Source organism: Arachis duranensis, chromosome 8, assembly GCF_000817695.3.
Source record: "Arachis duranensis cultivar V14167 chromosome 8, aradu.V14167.gnm2.J7QH, whole genome shotgun sequence".
In the NCBI taxonomy this organism is placed as follows: Eukaryota; Viridiplantae; Streptophyta; class Magnoliopsida; order Fabales; family Fabaceae; genus Arachis; species Arachis duranensis.
In genome coordinates this window covers 881287-902592 of record NC_029779.3, presented here as the reverse complement: position 1 = coordinate 902592, position 21306 = coordinate 881287, and the positions used below count along the sequence as shown (strand labels likewise).

The following is a 21306-nucleotide window of genomic DNA, read 5'->3' as shown; positions in this document are numbered from 1 at the left end:
AAAGTCTCTTTGGCTTTGCATGCCACTGTATCATGCCATGATTCTGTTTACTACTATTTCAATGTTTTCAGTTGAATCATATCTCCAAGTGGCCTCTGATTGGGCTCTGCTGAAACTTTTTATTTGGTAGGTATTGAAGAAGTAGCAGGGCAGGATGAAAGAAGAGAGCATTCAGAGGATGAAAGAAAGACAGCAATATACAGTCTGAAAAAGAAGGCAATAAATGCATCGAACAAGTTGAGGCATTCTTTTAAGAAGAAAAGAAGCAAAAAGAGTGGCAGCCGGAGTAATTCCCTGTCCATTGAGGATGTTCGAGACGCGAAGGAGCTTCAATCAGTCGATGTATTTCGACAGGCACTTATATCTGATAACTTGCTGCCCGCCAAACACGATGATTATCACACGTTATTGAGGTTACAAAACTCATACATTCACTCCTTTTATATTTGTTATTCACATGGATTGCATATTTTTTCTTGAGCAATGCTAGGGGCCAGCAATTTTTGTGATTGTTAGTCATCAACTAACCATCAATGATGATTTGATGGTATGAGATTGGTATGAGATTTCATCCAATGGCTCACCTTCCTTTGCTGGTTACATGCTGGCCAAAATTCAATAAAACTGCTGCCCCTAGACTTTTCCTTTTTTCTTTTAGCTTCTAGAATAAGGACTTGTGAATTGTGATGATAACAATCAGATTAGTTTTTAATTTTTAATCATTTCCCATGTTCATTTTCTACAGTAGTATTTTGTCCATGAAATTTTAAATTTTTTAAAATAAACTATATATCAATATTTAATCGGAACTCTAATTTTTAGAGTAAGAGATTTCACTTCAATTACAATGAGAGTGTCATGTAGTACACTTTGATTCTGTTAAAAACTAAATCAAGTGATGTTTGCAGATTCCTGAAAGCCAGGAAGTTTGACATTGAGAAAGCAAAACACATGTGGGCCAACATGATACAATGGAGGAAAGACTATGGTACAGATACAATTATAGAGGTGAGACAACTTGTTCAAAACAAAATACCTAAGCGTTTGATTGCACAATCAGAACATTATATTACTGTTGTTTTCACTCTGCAGGATTTTGAGTTCAAGGAATTGCATGAAGTCCAGCAGTACTATCCACACGGTAATCATGGCGTAGATAAGGAAGGAAGACCCGTTTATATTGAAAGACTAGGCAAAGTTGATCCCAGCAAACTTATGCAAGTAACTAATATTGAAAGGTACTTGAGATACCATGTGCAGGGTTTTGAGAAAACATTTGCTGTTAAGTTTCCAGCTTGCTCAATAGCTGCTAAGAGACATATAGATTCAAGCACAACCATATTGGATGTTCAAGGCCTGGTATGCATTGTTGTCTGTCTAAATGGTCACTCAAAATGGCTTCAATTAAAACCAGAGTTCGCATTTCTTTGTTTCTTTTTTTTTTTTCTAGGGTTTCAAAAATCTAACCAAGTCTGCACGGGAACTCATCACGCGCCTGCAGAAGATTGATGGTGACTGAATGTCTTATGGTGCTTCTAAGTTCACACCTTTAAATGATACTGTGCAGACACTCTACCAAATGTTTATCATCAATGCTGGCCCTGGTTTCAAGATGCTTTGGAACACGGTGAAAACATTCCTAGATCCCAAAACCACGTCAAAAATTCAAGTACGTGTTTCCTTTCTTTGTTAAACTCCAAAGTGGTCGCTGAAATAAACCCCTTGCACTGAAAAGATTTTTAAGATTGCGATTGCACCCTAAAAATCCTGAAATTGAAAAAATTGCACCATGTTGGTCTCGTTTCTTTTCCATCGAGTTGCTGGTCACGCCATGGGTGACCTGACACATACCCTTCCACGTTGGACTAGACAACAGCGTTGTTTTCGTCTTGACGCTAAAAGTATGATGAAAAGACGTCATTTAACCTTAATGAACCACAAAACGTCTTATGCCAAAAAAAAAAAATAGTATGACCATTTAGGTTAAACAATATCATTTTATCAAGTATTTAGCGTCAAAACTAAAACGACATTGTTTCTTCTAGTCTAGTGTGAAAGAGATGTGTTAGATTACTCGTAGTGTGAGGAGTAACATGATGGAAAAAGAGTGAAGAACTTACATAGTACAATTGTTTTAATCTTGCGGGTGTTTATGACGCAATTAGAATCTCGGGACCTTTTCAATGCAAGCGGCCAATCTCAGAGATTATTTTAGGGATTAACTCGTTTATTAACTCGTTTAAGATCATTCTTCTAAGGATTTCACTGAAGTAATTACTTTCTACGGTTTTCAGTGTATGATTAATTGATGAATGTTGCATAGGTTCTCGGAAACAAGTTCCAGAGTAAATTACTTGAAGTTATTGATGCGAGGTAACTCTATATTCAACTCTATTAGTTAATTAACTCAGTCAACTTGTATTGTTTTTAGGAAAATTCTGATTAACTGAAACTTTTCAGTGAGCTGCCAGAATTTCTTGGTGGTACTTGCACTTGCGCTGATCGGGATGGTTGTATGAGATCTGATAAAGGGCCATGGCAAGACCCAAACATTATAAAGGTTTGCTGTATATCATGTAAATGTTGTTGTCTGGTTTTTCATTATGCTTTGCTTCTAACAGTAACTCAACTAGAACCATTCCGGGCATGTAGATGGTTCTCAATGGTGAAGTACATTGCTCTAGACAAATAGTAACAGATACTAACGATAAGGGGACCGCATTCGAATGCGATAGGACATCTTATCCAATGGTACAGTTTCTAACATCATCTTAATCTTAGACATTCATTGGATGAATGAGAATACAGAGTTGAGAATTGATTAGATCTTTCTTTGAATTTTCTGTTTCTGAGAGAACAGATAAGAAGTTGTGATACACCTACAGGAGAGTCAGGGTCTGAAGTTGATGAAATTACATCTCCCAAAGCAAGTGGGAATCATATAAACCCTATCTTGACTCCAGTGCATGAAGAAGTAAGTTAGCAGCATGAGCTTGAGGTTCCAAAAGAATAAATTTCTGCATTGCCATGAATTAAGAAGAATTTGATTTGTGTTTTTGCAGGCAAGATTGGTTGGAAAGGCTAATCATGCTGCTAAAGGTTTCTCTCAGCATGATGAGTATATACCAATGGTTGACAAGGCTGTGGATGTTGGCTGGAAGGAAAAGCAAGCAACATCTCAAAACTCATCTGCCTCAACAACAGGTTATTTAGTTGATACATCTTTCCTTAATTTACTAGTTTCGATATGCCATACTTAACCGAAAATTGATAATTCAAAAGTATTTGTCAATCTAAGCTGCATAAATCTTTTCCAAGACTAGTATTCCTGTTAACACATGGGTGCTCATTGCAGAAAAATTTCTATCGAGTAATGAAAAATGTCCTGATGGAAACCGAGCATATATCTGGACTGTCATAATGAGCTTCTTCTTAGCCCTTGTTACTTTTGCCCGTTCGATAGCATTTGGTGGTGTTAAAGGAATACTGAGGCATGAATCTAATTCTTCTCAAAGTATAGCAAGCATGACTGTTGATTCAGTGTCTATGGAAGAATCTGGTCCTCCTTCACCTGCTCCTGAGTTCACAAAGACAAACCTCCCCGCATCTGCCTTGAAACGCCTTGGCGAGCTTGAAGAGAAAGTTAACATGCTACAATCAAAATCTAATATGATGACATATGAGAAAGAGGAGCTGCTGAATGCTGCAGTTTATCGAGTTGATGCATTGGAATCAGAGTTGATTGCTACAAAGAAGGTAACTGCAGTTTGTTTTGTGAAATCACATTCTTTGCTTCCAGCTGAAAGGCAGCATCTCCTGCTGCTTTACTCTCAAATTTTGAAGAGAAACATTATAATGTATGATTTGCCATCAAATTGGCTAGTCCACTACATCATCTAGTTTAAGGTGTATTTTAAACTGTTTAATTCGCTTCCTAAACAGGCTCTATACGAAGCTTTGATAAAACAAGAAGAATTAATGGAATACATAGAAAGACAGGACAAACACAAAAGCCTGGTAAGTCAAAGATATTTGTACCATATATGTATATTATTTTACAAAACAAATTTTAGTTACCATCCTCCACTATATAGGAAACTCTAAAAATATGTTCCATCTGTCCATACTTACAGTGGAAAAAGGTTTGCTGTTGAAGAGATACTGCACCCAAAGGAGCTTGTTTTGTGGGTAACACGTTATTTCTTGTCAGTTTGAGTGTAATAATATTTAAACTTGCAGCAAAGAATATTGTTCTTCTACCTGCCACACTGGTCTTGTATCTAAATTTCTCTTTACGGGTCACAGATTTCTAGTTTTCTACGCATTCCAACAATTTGAAGTCTCTGTGGTACTAGTACTATAAATTATAGGAGCAAGAAAATATGTATTTTCCCAATAGTAACGGTTTTCTTGGAATTTGAATTGGCCTGTAAATATGATAATCAGATCAATGAGATACGCATTCAACAAAATGTATAAAGAGATTTTCCAATATAAGAAAGTGAGATGAGATGTTGAGGGACTTAATGTTGACGAATTCTGGAAACAAGTATGCCAAAACTACAAATGAGCTGTAGCATTTTCATCTATCATTATCAAGTAATTTCTATATGAACATTTGCCAAAACTAATCATGTTTTATCACTATTTATGATACAATGGTATTTTACACATAACTGCTCTCTCCAAGGTTGTAATTCGTAAAGAAAGAAAATGAGAGCTTCAAATAAACACTATCCCAGTATGAGCTTTAATTTGAATGTGCCAGCAGAATGGAGAAAGTATGAGCTGCTTCTGTAAATTCAACCTACATATGTCCATTTTGTACTACTCAAACATGAGATAATAAATACATCCTAGTTTGTGTCTTAGAGAGAGAGAGAGAGAGAGAGAGAGAGAGAAAACCTTGTAACAGCTCATAAACTCATTGGCACACAGATCATCAGCCACGCAATGGCCAAATTACGCTGACAAAGTAAAAACCAGATCTGAGCTGAAGACACGGCCTATAAGCTGGGTTTTGTCAAATCCTCATTACCCTTTACTGCATACACTGGGAAGTTAGCTGCTAATTATGATCATGAAGTTTGCCAAGCTAAATTCTAATTATGGAGGAAATGCAAATTATTTAAAAGTTTCTTCTTTTTTTCAGGGGGAAAAATTCAATACCATTATCCATTCTATATGCACCTAGAAGTCATATATGCACAAATAAAAAATTCCAAAGTCTCATTTGACCAGAACTGCAACCTTCACATGACCATTTGATCCAAGCATGGGCCATGTATATTTATATAATGGTCTAATGGGTTCGACCAAAAGATACATAAAAGACATTGAGGGAAATAAGAATGTTAATCAAATTAGTTATGCGTGCTTACCACTGCAATCTTTGTCAAGTCTCAGCTATAACAGTCCATTAAATCCAGTTTGCACTTTATGAAGGTTGCAAGTTTGTGACTTTCTTTCTTTTTTCATCCCCCTCAATCATTTCTGTGTAGCAGCTCACGATCTTCTTGTCTAATTCATAATGTTCTTCCATTTTACTCAAACGTTTCAAATCCAGGTCGAGAAAATGAACCTGACAAAGAACAAATTGCAACCAAGCTAAGATGCATGGAATAACAAGCATTACAAGTATAATTCTTGTCACATCATAGATAAAGAAACTGATAATAGAATCACCAAGAATGGGGCCTAAAATTACTAATTTGCTGCTGAAATAACATAAATAAATAAATAATGTGATGCACTGTCCAATGTTTATCTCATCAAAGAAATTCAAACAAATAATAAGATGCAATGAGCTGCTACCTTAAAATCAAAGGTTTGGTTAGTTGACTTAAGACATACGTTATTGTATTCAGATCCAGAATCTCCCTCTCTTCTTGGTCTAAAGCATATCATCAAACTACAGTCTTTTGCAGTTGCTGCTATCAAATAGTCTTTCACAATTCTCAAGCTTTCATCCAAAGAAGCAGAATGAAAAACAGAAAATCTTTTTGCTTGCTCGTCACTCAACTCTTTACAAACCAAGCACTGTTGACAAGTAATTTCATAGTATGCATGAATGGCTCCTTCAATGTCAACACTATCAAGCTTCTGAACCTCCAAGAGCCGATCTAGTACCCTTGACTTTTGCACGGCCTCAGCAACAAGAGTGATTAAGTTCTCTGTACATTTACCAGCATCAGCTTCAATGACAGACTTAAGTGAATCCTCAAATGCTTTCGCAATAGAAACATTTGTATCTTTTGCTCCACAACCCAATCCACCAAATATGAGATAGCCATTCAAAAATACCCGGAAATTGTTCTGAGGGGTAGTAAAAAGGTCCACAATAGCTTTATAAATTCTTTCCTTGCATCCAGAGAACAGATCAAGTGGATCATATTCACTTATCAGTGCTATCTACAATGATTCGAAAAATATGTATCTCAAATTTTAAGGTAAGAGAAAAAAATATAAGGTTAATAAAAAAAAATGTTGTCACTACATAATGTGAGAACATGAAGAAGAATGCACAATGCAGCAACCAAGATACCAGCAAACGTCAAATTACATTGATGAGGTACCTCTCCTTGATGCAATTTCAGGGCTTGGTGCATTGCAAAACGTGTTATCGTTCTTTTGATTGCAGTTCCTTCAGATATGAATCTTGACAGAGGAAGAAATCCGCATTTGGGCTACATTTTTAGAAGAAGACTTCAAATGTTACAACCAAATGAAAGAGAAAGAGAAATAGAAAGGGGAATGAAAGGGCTACATTTGTGGACCACGTACCTTTATCTCAACAGATATGCAAGATCTAGATTCTTGGGCCCCTGAAATGGAATGAAAGGGAGATTGCAACAGAACTTTCAAATATTTTACAAATAGGTAAGCGGGATGACTAAAATCATCTTACCAAATTAATATTACAGGGGTAAACAGAATAATAGAAATAATATTTGAACCACTCTTTTCATACATGTTTCTTATACGCTTTTTCGTTTATGGTATAAAAGACAAACATTTTATCATCTCTCACTTCTCATAAATCACATTTGATACCAAAAAACGAAAAGTGTACAAAAGTAATGTAAACAAAAATAGTGCATATAACATTAGTCAAATTTAAATGCCACAGGATGTAAATGAGGCTTTATGTCCTTGCAGTTGATTAAGCAGCTCATCAATACTTGAATGATCAATAGCAAGTTGGGTTCTACCCATAGCAATATTTAATTTGGGTCATTCCCCAGTTGACATTTTCTCTAGTTTGTATTGCAACTCAAGGGAGACAAAGTAATACAGGCAATACTATTGAATACCAACTTCTGCAACTTCAGAGGAAAATTATCTAAGCAAAAAACCATATTGAAGCAAGCAAATCCTTAACAGAAAGTGGCAAAAGTAATTTCATATGGAGACATGTGAGTACCATGAGCAAAAAGCGAATAATCGGACATGAGTAGCACAGATTCACAAAGCGTGTCAATCTTGGCATTATCAACTCGCCAAATAGGACGCTTAGAAATAACGTCCCTTTCAACTGCCTCAAGAAACTCCTTCAACACCATGACATGCATCTAACAACGAGGTAATAACAAAATATAGATCAGAGTAGAGATCATCATCATTATGAGTAAAATGTTAACATACAAGTTTATCCTACATACCCCAGCATCAACATATTGGGAACCAAGCAATGGCTTCATAACGTGCTCGACAAATAGCTGGCATGCAAGTTCGCTGTCGGAAGATCCTATGAGTTGATCAATGTCTTTCCAGAGAAGGTGTTCGTGCGCATTCAAAGCAGAGGGGCTCCTCATAGCAAGAGCACAGTTCCTTGGAGCCTTGCGCAAGCGCATCACTTTCCCAATCTGAGCTCATCAACATGAATTTTCATTTGTTGGGGTCAGAACACACATAAATTTGAATGAAAAAAGAGAAAGAGAATGAAGTAATGCACGCACAAAAGGAGGATATGATCCAACGTAAGCGAGAACAATGTTGGCAGCTCCTTCGCCTCTGTAAACCCACCCAGCAGCGTCCTTCTTTGTTAAAGTCACATCCATCCAACAATCGGTTTCGTACATTTATTTACCTATAATAAACGCCCAGTCAAGCATTTCATCAAACACTATCAGGGCATTCCAAATATAATAAAACACGATATCATGGTAAAACCTAACTAGGTTCGTCGTCTTCGTAATTGCGCCTCAGATCCTTCGTCCTCGTGCCCTTTGTAAATTTTGATCCTTAAACGATCACGTTTTTCTGTTGCTTTTGCATGTTACGGTCACGCTTTAGGAAACAGTAATGTAATAGTGTAATACAATGCTTCACGATTTTTTTTTTTTTACTTTTGTTGTCTTGAAGAATTCTAGTGAAATTTTTTTTGGGTCATAGAATACTTTTTATTGTTGTTTCGGATTAATGGATTATCAACCCTTTTTTGTCAGGGCGTCACTTTTTAAGTTGTAGCAATATTTTATGTTCGCTTTCGTCCGAGAACAATTGAATCCGGCTGAAACAAAATGAACTTATATGAGCCCAAATGAAGAAAAAAAATATTCTTAATTTTTTTTAACAATTAAAAAAATAAAATATAATTTTTATCATTAATTTTATAAGTAAAATAAAAACAAACATAAAAAAATATTAAAGAATTAAAAATTACATTTTACCATCTTAATTTTTTTTAACAGTTAAAAAGATCTATTTCCAAAAAAATTGAGTTTATTGCTTACACCTCACTAGCCACGGAAAATGTGGTTCGCTATACCATTACATAGTTGTTTATAAAATAACCAACATTTTTTATTGTATTTAAGTTAATATTAATTAAATTTTTTAATTATATTACATGTAAAATTATTTTACATGTGTATTTAATTATGTAACATTACATTAGTAAAAATAATTATTTTTAGTCGACAAGTTATACTCTAATGGCATAATCTTTTCATATCCACCTAGAGATCACAGATTCGAGTCTCACTCCTAACTTTGAAAAAAAAATAACTATCTCCAAAAATTTGAAACTGCCATAATTAAAAAAATCCGCCTAACCTGCGCTACCTAATTCGTAGACTTTGACAGGTTTCGACAAGGTAGGACAGACTTTTTCGACATGCCCATCGTTTTTTTAATTGAAAATAATAATAAAAAATGTTCTAAGTTATAATTTGGATAATGTTATATGTTTGATTGATTAAAAACTTGAAGATGTTTAATTATATGTTTAGACAATGTTTATTTTATGTTTTACAGTATTGATTTTATTATTTTGTTTCAAAAAACTTGGTTGATGATTATTTTTACTATATATTTAAAATATTTATTGAAATAATTGTGAAATTATATATATTATTTAATATTTAATAATTTATTAATAAATAAATAAAAAGAGAGATTTGGCAGGTTTAGCCCACCAATCCGCCGTTAGGTGAAATGGAGGAGAAATTTGGGACCGCCTCACTAGGTGGGGTAGGACGGACCATCCCGTCAAATGGCAGGTTTTTGGCGGGACAGACTAGCCCGTTTACTATCCGTATTTATACGAATGTGTAAAATATTTTATGCTCTCAGGGCATCAAAGTTAAACTCATATAAACTATATATTAAAATATAAAATATAAAGTAAAAATAAATTAAATCCATTATGTATTGTATTATATCTATCATATCTTACTAATTTTACAATCAAAATGTGTTACATGTCACTCTCTCGTTGTAATTAAAATCAAATATTTCCCTCCAAAATTAAATAGTTTTTTCATCTTCTCTCTTATTCCTTCACCTACTCTATCTCTCTTAGACTCTTATATATCATTATTAATATTAATGACTAATTTTTACTTACTAATTTTACAACTAAAATATGTCACATGTCATTTTCTTATTACAATTAAAATCAAATTTTTTCCTCCAAAATAAAAAAATTCTCTGCTTCTCTCTCTCATTCCTTCACGCACTGTATCTCTTTTATATATTATTATCAATAAACACAAATTTGTCAATCAAAATGTGCAATATGACATTCTCTAATTACAATTAAAATTAAATTATATCTTATCTTACTAATTTTACAACTAAAACGTGTCACATGTCACTCTCTCATTGCCATTAAAATTAAATATTTTTCTCCAAAATTAAAATATTCTCTCCTCCTCTCTCTCATTTTTTCACTCATTCTATCTCTCTTATATATTATTATCAATGATTAATTACAAATTTGTCAATCAAAATGTACAACATGACATTCTCTAATTAAAATTAAAATTAAAATTGAAATATAACTATATTATTAATTTAACAATCAAAATGTGTCACATGACACTATCTCATTAAAATTGAGATAAAATATTTTCCTTCAAAATTAATAAACGTCCTTCTTTCATCCTCTTATCTACCTCTCTTTCCTTCTTTACTTCTCTCTACCTTTCCCACTCTATATATAACTTATAATTTATATTTTATATTACTAATTTGACAAAACATAATGTATCACAAGATATTCTTTTATTATAATTAAAATACAATTTTTTTCTCCAAAATTAACAAACTTTATTTCTTTTTCATTATAAAAAAAATAAAATTAATAAAATAATATAATTTAAATAAATTCATAAAATTATAAAAAAATATTAAATTTATAATTATAATTAAAAAATAATTTTATAATATTATTCACATAAAAAAATATATCATTATTATATACATATTTTTTAGTTTTTTTATTTAGTTTTAAATTTTTATTGTTTATCTTTCTAATTTATATTTTTTATCTCTCTTCATTCAAATTTTTATTACATATAATTTAAAGAGAATACTAATATTGTGATGCATAATTAGAATTAAGATTCAAATTAAAAAAAAATAATTTTGAGTTAATTTTATAACTATTAATATAATTTTTTATACTAATATCTAATTATAATTTTAGAGAGAGAGAAAATATTATTTTTAAATAACAATCATAAAATTAATTATTTTTATTTGTACAATAAACTTAACACCTAATCAAATATAAAAGTATACACATTAAATTCTTTTAAGTTTTGAATAATGAATGCTAAAATTAATTATTAATAAAAAAAATTAAACTCCTTTAATGTGAAAATAATAACTAAAAAGTTTATTATTTGAATTTTTTTTTATCTAGGAAGACCCTGATCTTCTTAACTGACGAAAACTTTTGTCCCTTATAACCTTTTTGTAGAAATATTTTGATTCTATAAATCTTTTTTGTCATAATCTATAATGTCAGGATAAAGTCGATGTAATTTCAAAAGATTTATATTCCCATAATGTTATTACGGACGAAACACTAGTAATATAAATTTATTATATAAATATATTGGAAGAATGCTAGAGGCTATCATAATTTATTGTTTTTGTTCATCGGTTAGCCATAATGTTTAAAAGTATGAAATAAAGTATGTTGTAGATTATTAGACTAAATGAATTGAGTTGATGGCTAACTAATGGTCAAAAATGATAAATTCTGATGTCCCCTAATTTAAAATGTTAGGAGGCCATCGAAATTTTTATTATTAGTTATTACTTAGCCATCAATTTAATCTATTTAGTGCTTGTTGAGGTATCATCAAGTTAATAAAGGGATATTTTTACAATGATTTTTTTTATCGTATTTGATAAATTTTTTAGTATTAAAAATAAAAATACTAAAACACTATTTTTTTTTCGAGAAACTACAATTTAAATCTTTTTTAAAAGATCTTTTTCTTAAAAAGTATATATCTAAACATAAAATTATTTTTACTTTTTTATAAAAAATTTTTAAAAAAACTAAAAAAAAAATTTCATAAGTTCACCAAAATAAGACTTTAGTTTAGTTTTTTTAATCTAATAATTTAACAATATATTTTATTTTATATTTTTAAATATTAATAATAAAAAATAACAAATTCTAATAGTACTCTAACATTTTTCTTTCTCAATATATTGTGACTGATTTAGTGACATATTTTTTATATTTAGATAATACTTTTGTTTTCTTTTTATTAAAAATGTTGATCATCTAAGATTCTCTTTTAGTAGTATAATCATCACTACGAGTCCCCCAAAAAATAAAAAATAATAGATCTCTAATGATGATATTTACTTGCAATGCAATTGGTGTGACGAGTGGAGTGAGCGGATTTGGAATGAAACTGTTGCCATGAACAAGAAAGCAATCATCCGCCCACCAACAAACGACTTGAACCGTTGAATAACATATCGTTGTCAACTAGAAATAGAATAATAGAGAATATCCAAAAACACTGATACATACCTTGAACCCAATATATACAGATTAGTGATGATTCTAGTAGGCTAAGCTTCAGAGTCAATATAATCACTCATGAGCATGACTCACCAAGGTTAACGATTGCATCACATAAAGTTTGAAATATGTGCCCGGTAATCATGACAATTCAACTGGAAGGCCTTACTCATTATTGTTCCACTTCAAATTCCAAGTGGAAGCAACCCTGGAGAATGGGTGTTAGTGCGTGTGGGAATACACGCTAATCTTAATTATATTATTATATATGTATGTTGCTTGAACAAATGAACCAAATTAAAATGATTTCTCAAATGGTAAAGCTTGAAAATGGATACACTAGTTGTTACTGTTGTGCGGCTCTCTTCTTGTTACTGCTATTATTATCATGGCATTGGAGCAGAAACAAGAAGACCGGTGACGGTGGTGCCGGGATCCCTCCGGGTAACGGAGGATTGCCATTTGTGGGAGAGACACTGCAGTTCATGGCTGCCATCAACAGCACCAAAGGAGTATATGAATTTGTCCGACTCCGCCACCTCTGGCATGGCAGTTGCTTCAAGACCAACTTGTTCGGAGAAACACATGTTTTTGTTTCTAGCACAGATTCAGCCAAAGCGATTCTAAACAACGAGGGAGGCAGATTCTCAAAGAGGTACATAAAATCTATATCAGAGCTTTTGGGACACCATAGCTTGCTCTGTGCTGATCACCACCATCACAAGCTCATTCGTGGCCGTCTCCTCACTCTGTTCTCAACGGATGCTTTGTCCTCCTTTGTTCAGATGTTCGATGTCCTCGTTCTTGAAGCCATGAGTACCTGGCCTTGTGGACCCGTTCTTCTCATCCAACATGAAGCATTCAAGGTATCTCTCTTTTGTATTTACTTCCTCTTATCACGACAAATGCTTACCCAACAAGGTCTTATATATGTCTGTGTATAACGCAGCTAGCATGTAAGGCAATGTGTAAAATGCTGATAAGCATGGAGAATGGCTATGAACTAGTGATCATGCAGAAGAGCATTGCTCATTTATGTGAAGCAATGCTTGCATTACCCTTGAGGTTGCCATGGACTAGATTCTCCAATGGCCTACAGGTAAATATGTAATACTTTCTTTCTTTCTTTCCCGATGAATCTCCACTGAATGAAATGGAATTGCAGGCTCGGAAAACAATTATGGAAATATTGGAGAAGGAGATTAGTGAAAGGAGAAGTGGAATAAGAAGAACTAATGACAAAGTAGATTTTCTCCAACAACTTATAGAAGAAGATGATGATAACAAATTAAACGATGAAGAGATCAAAGACAACATCTTAACTATGATGATTGCAGGACAGGACACAATCGCTAATGCAATGACATGGATGGTTAAATTTGTGGACGAGAATCAAGAGGCCCTTAACACGCTTAAGGTCAGTGAATGATATAATTTAATGTTTCTATTTGCTGTTGTTTTAATTTTCTTGGTATTGATTAAACAGAAGGAGCAACTACAAATTGAGAAAAATGGCAGAACAAGAAGGGATAATCTTACATTAGAGGATCTCAATGAGATGCAATATGCTTCTAAAGTTGTGACAGAAGCGTTAAGGATGGCATCTGTGGTACAGTGGCTTCCCAGGGTAGCACTCCAAGATTGTGAGATTCAAGGTTTTTACTTCCATTATATTATATCATATATTTTATGTAATTATTTTCTCGAGTTTAATTTTAATAAAGTGTTTTACTCTGTGTGCAATCACAACGTTCTCTCGCATGAACATTTACGCAATCAATATGAAAAGTAGTTATTTTTAATGATGTGGCACGTGTAAAATTACTTTATATTATCAAAATTAAATTCTTATTCTCCTCTCATAGATATATAATAAGAATTTAATTTTAATGCACTGTCAGTGGAAAGTAATTTTTACACGTGCATCCAGTAGTAAAGAAATTAAACTCGATCTAATAATATAATTACTTAGTTAACTAACATATGGTTACCTGCACAGGATTTAAAATCAAGAAAGGGTGGAACGTTGATATTGATGCTAAATTCATACACTTTGATCCAACTATATACAATGATCCACATGTATTCAATCCTTCTAGATTTGCTGTAAGTGTAATAATCTATACGCACTTGATTGATTTTCCCCTTGATTCAAACATCACAATCAAAGTGTTTGATTGAATTCAAACAGGGTGAGTTTAAACCATACAGCTTCCTAGCTTTTGGGATGGGAGGAAGGACGTGCCTTGGGAAGAACATGGCTAGAGCCATGATGCTGGTGTTCCTCCACCGTCTCATCACCACTTACAAGTGTGTGAGACTATTTTATATCTTTTGATCTGATTATGTGTGTTTGATTAATTGAAGTAATGAAATTATGAAATGTTTGGCTTCATGCATGTATGTATGTAATTCAGGTGGAAGGTGATTGATTCAGACTCAAGTATTCAGAAATGGGCGCTTTTCTCAAAGCTCAAGAGTGGCTGTCCTGTTCGTTTGACATCTCTGAAACAGCACTCAAACTAAACAAAAATTATGTAATAATATATTACATGATATATGATAATTAATAATTAAGGCTTTCTTTGTAAATTAACCGTTGGGTAATTGTCTAGCAAAGTCATGGTCTATGCTAATGTAAGTTGATGGGAAACCAACTTAACAGAGTTTATATAGTTTATAGTGCAATAATATTAAAATAAAATATATAAGAGATTACAAGCTAATTATAAGGTTAAGCTACAAATTTTAGGGCTGTTCATAAAAAAAAAAAAAATCATAAGTTAGTTAATTGGTTAAAAAATTGTAACCAAATTTTAAATAATCGGTTTTTAAAAATCATTTATAAATTATAATCAGTAAAAAAATTAAAAATCGATTAACAAAACCAAAATCGGTTTGATAGTTTGGAGTCTTAGAATTAGTTTTTCTAATATAAATGTGTTATAATGGGTAAAAAGAGCTATTTTAAAAATAATTTATAAATTATAGATTTTGGTTTAGATAGAGAGTTATCACATAATTTTGATAAACACCAAAGAGCCCATAATATAATCTGATCTGTTTATGTTATTTTATAATAATCAATATATTTGTCAAATGGATAAAAGATTAACATAACATAATCCAGTGCTGCTTTCATATACTCACTATAAAAATACATATAGTTGTCAAAAAATTAGACAGAAATGATTAACTAAATTCAACCACGTAAATATATATGGATATCTTCTTTTCTTTTTTGAATTGTATCTTTCTATTTTTCTCAGATATGCTAAATCGTTCAACGAATCTCTTTGAAATTTCTCCATCATGTCTCTTTCCGTGACGATGTCTTCAAGGCTTCAAGATTGTAAACAATATTAGAAAAACAGACAACATAAATCATATGAACAAATGGATAAGCATCATTCAAGAGTCGGCATATTTGATTAAATTGATAGCAAAAAAGTAAAAAATATATATGTGGGGACAAATTAATTAACACTAATATAGTATGTTTTATGAACAATTTGTTGCAAATTGGGATATTATATTTCTCCAGAGTAGTCATTCTATAGGATAGGATGTTGACCTTATAGCTCCCTCACCTGCCTACAATAATCTAACAAGTGATGCTCTTCTCAACTTCTAATTTCTAAATGGATTTCTTGTTATAGTGTTCATAGTACAGTGGGAGAAGAAAAATAATAATAATATATGAAAAAGCAAAAAAATCCTCATTAAAAAATAAAATAAAGTATAAATTATGTGAGGTTGGTGGAGGAGAATCACTTGTTGGCTGTTGCACATAAGAAATAGGACACACTGAAATTTGATGGAGCAGTTGCCTGTGGTTTGGTATTTTAATTTTTATTTTTCACAATATCTGCTAACCAGTTGATTAATAACTAATTTCTCATATATTTAAATATTTATTTAAACGTGTGTCGTTGGTTAACAAATTATACTAAATTATTTTTTTATTATATGCCAAAAAATTGGTGTTGCTACCTACTAGAAAATGGGCTTCCGGCCCACTTGGAGAAAAGAAATATAGAAATGGGCCCCCATTTGGATATATGACTACATGACAACTAGTTAGTAGTAGAGGGAAGCGACAAGACAAAATAATGATTAATCACTACAACACTGAGACAAGAGGAATAACACATCTGCTTTGTAAATTAATAATAAAGTGAGGAGAAAAATAATACTTCTGAGTTCTAAATTAGTTTAGATCATTTTAGGATTAGTTTAATTTAACTTTTTCTACACTTAGCATTATATTAAAATGGGAAGCTATCACTTTTTTCAATAATTCTCATTAAAACATGCGACTGGGATGAGTCAGGAGCCAGGGTTTGCTTCATCTGTAATTAAAAATAAAAGTAACAAAAATTAAGAAAAAAAAATCCAACATGATATTCAAAACTTGTAATTCAAGAAAGCAGACATCAGCTATATGCACCACGAGAGAAGGCATACGGAACTGTCGAAAAAGAGCGAAAACTATATGATTTTTTCATGAGAATAGGTAAGCAGCAGATGACAATTGTGTTTAATCATACGACTCGAAAAAAAACACAAGACAGAAAAAATAGACTAGTCGGTGAGGTGAAAAAGTATCAAAGGAGTGACAAAAGGGAAAGAAGAATGACATTGAAAAAAAATACAAAAGGTACGGTGATTTCACCGCAAGGGAAACAACCTATCCTCTTCAAGGAGGATACCATAGCTCTGATACCATGTTAGAAACAAGAGACTAAACTGGAGAAAGAATGATATATTATTGAGTGTGTTCAAGTTGTCTACTCAAGTTGTCTAGAATGATACAATATGAAAGGATATTTATAGGTACTAAGAGAATCGTAATAATAAGGATGTAATCTTCTATAATAAATATTTAGATGTACTAAATAATACTAATTGATCCTAATAATATTCTAACATATGTAATGTCCGAAGAAACTCCTTCCTGCCTTGAAATCAAAAAGGGTTCAATCGAGACTCATATTATGTTGTACTATATGTGTTGCTATTATGTTACAACTTTACTGGTATTTAAAATAAGATTATTTTTAAAATATTGGTAGGTGAAGTTGAGGTATTGTAAGGTCGGAGGGGCTCACTAATCAAAATGATTTACAATGCAATGCTTATTGTATGACTTGTTCTTGTGGAGTATTGGTATAGTGCGAATAATAGAAGCTTATAAATTGGTTCCCTTAAGGAACAGACAGAATAGAAAATATGTTGGGTGTAGTAAACAAATCCATATATACTAATTTCTCAAACTTTTTTATTTTTGTAACCTTTCCTATGCTAATGGATAATTCATAATAGAGAGCTACCTCGTTATTAAGCTTTCCTCATACTACAGTACAATTGGTGCATTATTTTGTTGTTCTCCTAATTCCTTCCAACTACTATTATCGATCGCATATTCTAATCTTTCTTTTTTTCTCCATTAATGGGTCCAAATCAAAGCACTATGCAAATATCACAAGAAGAAAGATACTACATACATACATGGAAACAGAAATTGGAAACAAATTAGTGAGAGATGGTAAGTTTTTTCCCCACTCTGCAATGAAGTGCATAACAAACTCTTGCATATGCCTACCACTCTACCTGCCAGCCTTTCACAGCAAGTGGAAGGAAAAGTAAGACAGTTTTGGCAGAGAGTTCCAAATTTATCGTGATTTAAATATTTATCTATAAATACATATGTAGTTTAATTTATTTTTAATGTATATTTATATTTGACATGTATTTTATATTTATGATTAATTTTAATGATATAATTCTTGCTTAATCTGTCATGTTCAAGACTACTTAAGTGTGATTTTAATTTTCAGAATATAAATATCTGTTACATGCATCAATTAAATCAAAATTAAACAAGATTGAAGTCTTTTTTAGATTAAGCTGAATCTCTGTTAGCCATTTCTTGAAGTCTATAAATATCAATATGTTAAAAATAAAATCTGTCTTATTTTAAAAAAATTAATAATAAAATTTATTTTATTATATTTTTTGAGGTCATCCAATTACATAATTCATAAATCAATTAGAAACCAGGATCCTATTATACTGCAATTCCATTTGTATTTGGCGCGAAATTAAAATTTAAAAGGCTTGGTTAAATAAGAAAACACCAACAAATAAAAAGATAGACATATTTGATGAAACTTATTAATTATAATCCCTCTTCAGAAATAATGGGATCAGTAACTGTACAATATCTTTCCTTCTCTAAACCCTTAATTAATTTCTACTAATTGCAAATCTGCATGCACTGCACCAAAAAAATATAATGAAAGGGCATATTTGCATTGTGTTTCTATTTTAAAGGGAGATAGTGTGATGAAGCCGATGATGATAATGATTTGGTGTGTTCTTGCCAAAGCATTCTCTTGTGCTTGGCGATGAAGTCGTCAACGGCGCGGTTGAATTCTTCTTTGTTCAAATGCTCCACGTGGCACATGCGCCCTTCCAATTGCTGCTGCTTCCTCCCTCCTCCACCCACCGCCACCACCCTCCTCTCGTAACGCTCCGACCGAACCCTCCGATAACACTTCTGATTCGTGCTGCTCACGCTCATGCTCCTGCTCCTGCAACACATCATCGTCCTTGTAGTAGTAACCGTCGTCACGGTTCCGTTTGAATCCACTGGTGGTTGTTTCCCTTCCGAACGGACCGTCGTGACGGTTTGAACTTTCTGCGGTGCGGTTGTGACGACGTCGTTGTTGTTGTTGGAGAGTACGTAGAGTGAGAGGATGATGGAGTTCAAGAGAAGGAAGACGTAGAAAGGGTTGTTGAAGAGAGTGAGTGAATAGGAGAATGCTTGGAGTGTGAAAAACAAGAGAGACGAACGGGATAACAGGAACACAGCGGCTAACACGTTCAAAAAATGGAACACTGTTTCCAGACCATTTCGATTATTCCAGGACATCACTTTCATGGAAGCCATGGCAGGATTTGAGAGAAAGAAGGCAAAGTCAAAGACAAGGAATTAGGATACCAATATATGGCTTACCAAATCATTTATATAGACAATCTCGCCCAGGGTCATTTTCGTCCATGCACATTATTCAAGTTTTAATTTTGCCAAATGCCTTGACATTTATCACATCCTATATTTTTGTTTTCGTATAATTAAATTCAATTTGTTCTTATTTTTAAAAAACTTTAACTAATATGTCTTCTTAAACTCATACAAAATTTAAATTTTAAATGATTTTTTACATATGTATTAAAAAAAATTTAAGGATCCGCATTTTTATTAAAATTTGGCTAGCACTTAACCATAAAAACAATGAGAATTTTCACGAGGAGTGCTAGGCTGCTAGCAAGTTTTTATTATTTGTAGCCATCAATAATATTTTTAATAGTGTGAGATTACATCTAATGGTGTGAGATTACATCTAATGGTGTGAGATTATATCTAATAGTGTGGGATTACTCACTTTTTTCTTTTGCTGTTAAGTGCTAGTCAAATTTTAATAAAAGTGCTAACTCTCTAGACTTTCTCGTAATCTCACACTATTAAAAATACTCTTAATGACTAATTTATAGGTTACAAATCACAAAACATACTGCCTCCTAACACTCCTTTATGTATTAAACTAAAAAATTTTATTTTTTTTACTAAGAATAATAACTTTAATATGCAGCTAAATATTATATTTTTTTTAACTATACTAGCTATATATTAAAATTAGTTAATAAAATTAATTATTAGTATAAAATATATATTAAAATATAATATACACATTAAAAATAAGTTAATTATATATATAATAATTATTTTTACTAACTAATTTTAGTGTGTAAATAATATTTTTTATTTATATATTTTTCATAATCTTATTTGGCCTTCAACTATGATAACGCTTTTAATGCATTGTCCATTTATATATTATCATTATATAATAAAGTCCTTTTTTAATCAAAATGCCTTAACTATGGTAAATTTTTTCTCTCTTTTTCATCAAAATATTAACTAGAAATGAAAATGTGAGTGAACTACAAAACTCTAAATAAGAGTCAAATAAATAATAAAAGGTCAAGTCTCTGCTGTCGATATTATGGTGTTGAATTTGGCTAACTTTCTTTCTAAAGTAAGTTTTTAATATTTTAAAAAATTATTTATTTTCATATTCTTTAAATAAATAATAAAATGTGAACGCAACTGTTGTTTATTTTTCTCTTTTTAGCCTAATGATTTGATTAAAAAATGACATATTGTTGGTATATAAGGTTAAACATTGTGTTAAAATTTCGTAATTTTTAAAACAATATACATATATATTACATCAATTTTGAAGAGAAAATTAGTGTAATTCAAAGTATATAATTTGGTGCAAATTAAATTGAATCTACAATTTTATTTTGGATTCTAAGTATACACCTCAAAAACTCATGTATTACCTTTCACCATTTTTTTTCCGTTGCTCGTTTACCATTTAACCATTTATATGATGATATTAGTTATGGCATATTCAAGGTACGTAAAATGGTAATTAATAAAAAGGACCTATTTTAAGAGAAAAAACTCGAAACCAAGTCCAATGTAGGAGAAAAAGAAAGCAATTCATTATTGAAGTCATGGAGAGAAGAGCCGACAAGGCTAAAAGACTAAAAGTAACGCACAAAATGCAACAGGAATGTGAAATTATCCAATTGAAACGCTACGTTTGCATGAATGTCCCAAAAAAGAAGCTTTTCACATCTCCAATTTCACAACTAACAGTCACGGATCAAAAGGAAACAATATGATGGCATGAAATCCATGAAACGAAACTTTGATTCACGAAATTAATTGTGATAAGCACGGCAAGGCTTGCACTTTTTATTTTTGATATTGTGTTGATAATGGTATTTTTTTATTGTGAATTGTTGGGGTGTTAATTTTAAATATAAAATCTTTTAATTTGGAGTTAGAAATCAGATTCTTGGATATTTTATATACTTTTTAATGCTATTTTTTTTATTATTTTTGTTATGTTTTGTTTAGTTTTATTAAGTTTTAATAGGTTTTTGTG

The 21306-nt window shown here is 31.8% G+C and overlaps 2 protein-coding genes and 1 pseudogene across 7 annotated transcripts; 2 read left to right on the top strand and 1 right to left on the bottom strand.

Annotated features, from left to right (window-relative positions):
- Positions 1–60: 60 nt before the first annotated feature.
- Positions 61–4302, top strand: LOC107460067 (phosphatidylinositol/phosphatidylcholine transfer protein SFH8-like; annotated as a pseudogene).
- Positions 4303–4430: 128 nt separating this feature from the next.
- On the bottom strand, positions 4431–8329 carry LOC107460066 (inositol-pentakisphosphate 2-kinase-like). 6 transcript variants are annotated; one of them, XM_021128455.2, is made up of 10 exons: positions 8178–8329; positions 7959–8089; positions 7662–7865; positions 7424–7571; positions 6784–6824; positions 6576–6686; positions 5815–6411; positions 5382–5581; positions 4906–5053; positions 4435–4827 (listed from the first exon to the last, which is right to left on the bottom strand). In XM_021128455.2, the coding sequence occupies exons 2-8, from the start codon at positions 8079–8081 to the stop codon at positions 5438–5440; spliced, it is 1368 nt and encodes a 455-aa protein (XP_020984114.1). In that variant the 5' UTR covers positions 8082–8089; positions 8178–8329; the 3' UTR covers positions 4435–4827; positions 4906–5053; positions 5382–5437. The 6 variants fall into 6 exon arrangements, with proteins under 6 accessions (XP_052108795.1, XP_052108794.1, XP_020984114.1 ...); XM_021128452.2 differs by having other exon boundaries at positions 4435–4807; XM_052252835.1 differs by having other exon boundaries at positions 4431–5053; positions 5854–6411.
- A 4146-nt stretch (positions 8330–12475) lies between these two features.
- LOC107460001 (cytochrome P450 90D2) lies at positions 12476–14943 on the top strand. Its single transcript, XM_016078317.3, has 7 exons — positions 12476–13143; positions 13227–13376; positions 13443–13694; positions 13764–13932; positions 14277–14383; positions 14469–14587; positions 14695–14943. Exons 1-7 carry the CDS (start codon positions 12550–12552, stop codon positions 14801–14803), a joined length of 1500 nt encoding a protein of 499 aa, XP_015933803.2. The 5' UTR covers positions 12476–12549; the 3' UTR covers positions 14804–14943.
- Positions 14944–21306: the final 6363 nt, after the last annotated feature.

Excerpts from the sequence above, each read along its gene's own strand:
- LOC107460066 (XM_052252832.1), bottom strand. The coding sequence starts at position 8,081 with ATGTACGAAACCGATTGTTGGATGGATGTGACTTTAACAAAGAAGGAC. Across the intron at positions 7,866-7,958 it reads TTGGATCATATCCTCCTTTT|ATTGGGAAAGTGATGCGCTT; the intron begins GTGCGTGCATTA and ends TGATGAGCTCAG. Across the intron at positions 6,412-6,575 it reads TGAAATTGCATCAAGGAGAG|ATAGCACTGATAAGTGAATA; the intron begins GTACCTCATCAA and ends GAATCATTGTAG.
- LOC107460001 (XM_016078317.3), top strand. The coding sequence starts at position 12,550 with ATGTTGCTTGAACAAATGAACCAAATTAAAATGATTTCTCAAATGGTA. Across the intron at positions 13,377-13,442 it reads GATTCTCCAATGGCCTACAG|GCTCGGAAAACAATTATGGA; the intron begins GTAAATATGTAA and ends ATGGAATTGCAG. Across the intron at positions 13,695-13,763 it reads AGGCCCTTAACACGCTTAAG|AAGGAGCAACTACAAATTGA; the intron begins GTCAGTGAATGA and ends TTGATTAAACAG.